Source organism: Brassica oleracea, chromosome C9, assembly GCF_000695525.1.
Source record: "Brassica oleracea var. oleracea cultivar TO1000 chromosome C9, BOL, whole genome shotgun sequence".
Classification (NCBI taxonomy): Eukaryota; Viridiplantae; Streptophyta; class Magnoliopsida; order Brassicales; family Brassicaceae; genus Brassica; species Brassica oleracea.
In genome coordinates this window covers 39,557,553-39,562,769 of record NC_027756.1, presented here as the reverse complement: position 1 = coordinate 39,562,769, position 5,217 = coordinate 39,557,553, and the positions used below count along the sequence as shown (strand labels likewise).

Genomic DNA, 5,217 nt, shown 5'->3' with positions numbered 1-5,217 from the left:
AACTGATTTTCCCATACATCGGAAAACAAAATAACTTGAATTGTTTGACTAATCTCTATCAACCAAGATTAAAAAGACAAAGATTTAAACACACTAAAGGTGCTCAACTAGCTAAACATAGAATAAACTCAGTTAATTGATGATCTACATCAAAAGAACAAAGATTTATACAAAAGAATATATCAAAACAAGCTCATCTGGCTCCTAAAATGATGAAATCTTAACCTCTATGCATTCCCCAAATACTCAAGAACTCCTGATTTCCGTAAACAAGGATTGAGAAACATACTCCAATTTATCCAACAATCCCACGAAAGAAAACACCACAAAGATTTTTTTTCTATACAAAAAAGGGGAAAAAAAAGAAAACACTTTACAAGTAAAAAAAATCAGAAAATACGAAATTTTTGGTCACTCCATACGAAGATGATAGTAATTATGATGATTAACAATAGAAGAAGACGAAGATGATCCATAAACATCATCGTTATCAAGATCATCATCAAAGTAAAGAATCTCTGGAGGTGGTACACATATATAATTCCAGAACCATAACATGAATCGACCTAACTGTTGAAGCGGAAAACAGCAGACGAGCTGCAACATCTCGCCGCTTCTGATTCGATCCGACGGCGGGATCCACCTTAACCGCTGAAATATCTCCGCCGATAAATGGGCTACGGACGTCACCGTGTCGCCGCGGAACACCATGTCTCTCTGCACAATGATCCATCTCTTTGATTTGTCTGTGTGTTGTGTATAAACTTATTTAGATGAAAAGGGTATCAGAACTTTTTTACCGAATCGATTTACCGCCAATGTTTAAAAAAAACAAATTTGGTTTATAAGAGTGCCATAAGTTTTGTAATTCTAAGAATCTGATTTAAAAACAAGAGGACGAGTTTTTAATTCTTTTAAGGAACATAATTTTTATTTTTATTAAAAAATCATTGGGACATTTGATTAAAAATTGAATTCAAATAAAAAATGAAAACATCACAAACCAACTACTATTAAATTATAAGTCGTTTCTATTTTTTTATTAAAAGTACCAATTTGGTTATGAAAAGATACTGTTCTGTTTACAAAAGTCCAAAAAAGAATCAATCATAAAAATAAAATTGATTTGAATCTTTGTTTAAAATAAAAATAAAAAATGAAATACTAATTTGAAGTTAAAATGAATAAATTGGCGAAATATATGATTGAATATTGAATGTAACTGAATTCTTTCATTTTAGTTACCAAAGTTGTAAACCAAATGACCAAAGGTTTGACTCTTCACCTAAGTGATTTTCACATGTTGACTCAGTAATCATCGCCCGTAAGTTGTGGGGGTTTCAATATTAAACACTTTATTAAATTCGTGTCACGATCAATTCATCTTGTTGGGCACGATCGTCACACTTTATTTATCTTATTAAACTAATTTATTTCAAATATTTTCAGTATCCAACACGTGTGAAACCCATTCTTCTGAATTTTGACTCGTTATTCATTACTCCTCTTTTTATTCAAAACTTCTGTTCCAAGAAACCGTACCACAATTACGAAACTGAAACATTTTGATATTTGTGGTCATTTCTTGGATGAAAAATCAGTTTTAAGGGGCATTAATTCTAGGGTAAATCTCTAAATAGCACTTTTCTAAGTTTATATCACAAAAATAGCACTCAAAAACTAAAATGACCAAAATAGCATTTTATCTTTTGAAAGTTTTAATTTTTTTATTTTTCAAAATTTGAAATCTTATCCCCAAAACCTCATTTCTCAACTCTAAACCCTAAACCCTAAACTCTAAACCCTAAATCCTAAACTCCACCCTTTAACTCTAAACCCTAAGTTTGTGATTTTTGATAAAACATTAAGTGCTATTTTTGTGACTTTTGACCTTGAGTGCTAGTTTGGGAACAAAAACTTGATTTAGTGCTATTTTTGTCTTTTTCTCTTAATTCTATTCTATTCATAATTGATTTTCCGTTTTTTATGCATAATAGAAGCATTTAATATGATCTTTCAAAACATAGATGAATGTAAGACGATTAGATTAAAGCCGTTCTTTTGAATCTTTTGTCTCTTTGGATCTTTTAAACCAAAAACATGCGAATTCTACTCTTATTACACATTACATTTACAAGGTAACTTTACCAACAACACAGGCCAACACATTTGGTACAAATCTGCAAATATTGTCAAGAAAAAAAAAACATATTAATTGTAAAGCCAAGAGACAAAAAAAAAAAAAGAGTTTCAGTTTCAAGGATACTTTTTACCTGCTGATTTACTTCTTCGAGTTAAGTGCAGAGAGGACTTTTTTACCGTAAGGATTGGTACGAAGAGATGAGATAAAAACTTTAATGGCATCAACCAAAAGTCCATGTAGAACCCCCTGCACCAGTCTCATCATTTAGATACTGAATCTAAATCAACCAACAATTCTGATTTGTTTTTATTCTTTTTTATGTTACCTTGGATTGCTTAAGAGCTGCTTGAATGACATAGTTTCCGTAAGGATCCAACATAACTTGATCAAGACGACCATCGGTTACGAGCTCTCTGATGATGCGAGCTTGATGTTTGTCATCAGCTAGTGTCAGACACTTCTCAACCACATTGCTGCTACATTTCTGCATCGATAACTCGGTGTAGTTCCCTTCTAGTTGCTCAAGGATTTCGTTGACAGCCCATTCAAGGTGTAGCTCAAATACATATTGAAGAGCGTAGTTCCTGCCATATAAAAACAAAGTCTGCATGTTATTATCTCCATAATCTACAAGCAAATGGTTATAAAAAAACTAAAAAGAGGAAAGATGCAAACCCAAAAGGGTCTTGAGAGAGGAGCAGAGCATTGGAGGCAATCTCAGAGACTAAGCGATCTTTTTGTTCTCCTACGAAATAGCCAATACATTTCTGAAGCACACAACATCCATGTCTATCAGTTGCAAGCTCAACACAATGAGTCATCGCAGCTCCAAAAAGAAACTGAAGAGACAAAAAGAAAAGGGTCACATCTGAATCTTTTATTTATTTAAAAAAAAAAAAAACAGTGAAGCAAGTTGTTACCTTCTTGCAGTGAGGTAACAGATGATGCAAGCACCGTTGAACAACGTGGTTACCGTTCACATTCTTCATCAGAGCCACAATGCCATGCCTCAAAGCAGAGATGAAGATTGAAATCTCCTCTTGTCTCTTAACCGTTTCAACAATCTTTTGAACAACTCTAGTCCCGTGCATATCACAAGAGATTTTGATAAGCAATCCTGGCTTTCTAGCTATGGAACAAACAATCTGCATCCTCTGATCATCGTTGCACACTTCGAGCAGCTTCTGAACTAGATAGTTAGCAAAAGGATCAACCATAAGCTCGCTGATATAGTCAATGATCTCGTTAAAGATCGTTTCGATATGGTTCCCATCTCCCTCAGCAAACTTCCTCTGAAGGAAGCGGCAACCGTGCTGGTCTTTCGCCATGTAATAGAACTTCCCTCTTGCCTCTGCTAGAGAGTAGTAGTACTTTGGAGGCTGCAGCGTTAGACTGTTGAGGCTGGTTGAGAGATCTGCTTCATCGAGTTGATGATGGTTCTGTAACCGAAGTCTTCTGTTTTGTGAGTCTTCTTCTCCGAGACCGTACTTGATGACTTTAGCTGTGTTCACACCGAGCGGTGATCTCACTAGAAGCTTCTCCGGATAGTACATCTTGTTACTTAAACTCCTCACAAATTCATCACCATCTTCTCCATTACAAAACAAGTTTCTGTTAGACTGTTGAGGTCGGCGATAGAGGCACTGTTCTTCTTGGAGATTAAACCTCTCTTCTTCAACATTCCTCCAGTTGATATGCGGCTGATGAGACAGAGAGGATGGCATGTTGTAATGCTGCGGCTGAGGAGGTGAGATATTTGAAAAGCAACCAAGGTGCTGAAGGTTCCTACGCATTTGAGAATCGAGTTGTTTTCTTGAATCAAACTTGTCTGCATATACACAAGGTGGAGAGTGGTAAGAAGGAATGGACATAAGGTTGGGGTTCTCCGGAGTTTGATTTGAGATTCCAAAGTTTAAGTTTGATTCAGCAAGGGAAGATGTGAATGCGTGGTCACCGGGAAGATGAAGGTTTGGCGATGATCTGCTTGAGCTATAACATAGAGGAGGGAAAGGGCTGTTGTAGTCGTTTCCTGAAGTAACTTTGGGAATCTCTAGAAGAAGCTTCTCAAATTCATCAAACTCTGCCTCATCATATCTTCTCTGATCCATCCTCAAGGTCGATCTATAGTTTATACACCACTCAACTGATGGACAAACCCGACCTTTCAACTCCTTTGATGATGTAAGAACTAAAGTGCTGATAGCTGAAACAAAAACACTTGGAGTTTGAATGAAATTACACCAACGAAACTATTGTGTGAAAGTTGGATGTAAGAAACTGACAAAATAACTTAGTGTAAAGTGTAAACAACTGTAAAAACAACATTGGTTGGTCCTTAGAAAAAAATACATCAAAAACAGAACTTTGGGATACGAATCCACCACTAATCAGCAATACACAACACCACTGTCGTGTCTTACAAGATAATTTCAGTGTCACCAGAAGCTAATCACTAAAAGAGAAGCACTTGAAAATAAATCTTCTTTTTATTGCAGCAGTGTGAGAGAGATCAAACACAAACACAATCAATATGAATCACGAGTCCTTAACACAGAAACAAGAACACAAAACGATCATCAGGAGGAACTCTCCACGATCACACACAAATCTTAGAGAGGAAGATCAGTTCTGAGATAATGTACGATGATCAAATACCATGAAACGGTAGAAAAGAAATTATAAAGAGAAAAAAACTCACAATCACAAACGAAAAATCCGATCTTTAGCTTCCGATTTAAAACCAAAAAAATAAATTAGTGATGACAATGTGAGAGAGAAAGTGTTTTACCAGTGAGGTTGAAGAAGCAAAGATTCACATATACGAAAAAATCACCAACCGGCAAAAGGTAATGAGGGAGGAGAACAATCTCACACACGCAAAGAGAGAAATAAAGGAAACAAAAGATAAATTAAAAACCACAAAAAGAAAAAGAAACCATTTTTTTCAGAAACAGGAAAAATAATGAAGAAGAAGAAGAAGAGAGAACAATACTGAGATATGAAATCGGATGAAAATGAAAAAAAAAAAAAAAAAGGTTTCTAGGAAAATTGAGAGGAAAATGTAAAGAGAGGGC

At 35.3% G+C, this 5,217-nt stretch overlaps 2 protein-coding genes across 2 annotated transcripts; both read right to left on the bottom strand.

Annotated features, from left to right (window-relative positions):
- Nucleotides 1-243: 243 nt before the first annotated feature.
- LOC106317512 lies at nucleotides 244-734 on the bottom strand. Its single transcript, XM_013755320.1, has one exon. It carries the CDS (start codon nucleotides 709-711, stop codon nucleotides 412-414), a length of 300 nt encoding a protein of 99 aa, XP_013610774.1. The 5' UTR covers nucleotides 712-734; the 3' UTR covers nucleotides 244-411.
- A 1,322-nt stretch (nucleotides 735-2,056) lies between these two features.
- On the bottom strand, nucleotides 2,057-5,208 carry LOC106316722 (pumilio homolog 12). Its single transcript, XM_013754600.1, has 6 exons — nucleotides 4,932-5,208; nucleotides 3,064-4,346; nucleotides 2,819-2,982; nucleotides 2,469-2,727; nucleotides 2,274-2,389; nucleotides 2,057-2,180 (listed from the first exon to the last, which is right to left on the bottom strand). The coding sequence occupies exons 2-5, from the start codon at nucleotides 4,249-4,251 to the stop codon at nucleotides 2,282-2,284; spliced, it is 1,719 nt and encodes a 572-aa protein (XP_013610054.1). The 5' UTR covers nucleotides 4,252-4,346; nucleotides 4,932-5,208; the 3' UTR covers nucleotides 2,057-2,180; nucleotides 2,274-2,281.
- Nucleotides 5,209-5,217: the final 9 nt, after the last annotated feature.

Coding starts and splice junctions, on each gene's coding strand:
- LOC106317512 (XM_013755320.1), bottom strand. CDS start 711: ATGGTGTTCCGCGGCGACACGGTGACGTCCGTAGCCCATTTATCGGCG.
- LOC106316722 (XM_013754600.1), bottom strand. CDS start 4,251: ATGGATCAGAGAAGATATGATGAGGCAGAGTTTGATGAATTTGAGAAG. Junction 2,983..3,063: donor TGTTACCTCACTGCAAGAAG/GTAACAACTTGC, acceptor TTGTCTCTTCAG/TTTCTTTTTGGAGCTGCGAT. Junction 2,390..2,468: donor CAGCTCTTAAGCAATCCAAG/GTAACATAAAAA, acceptor AGACTGGTGCAG/GGGGTTCTACATGGACTTTT.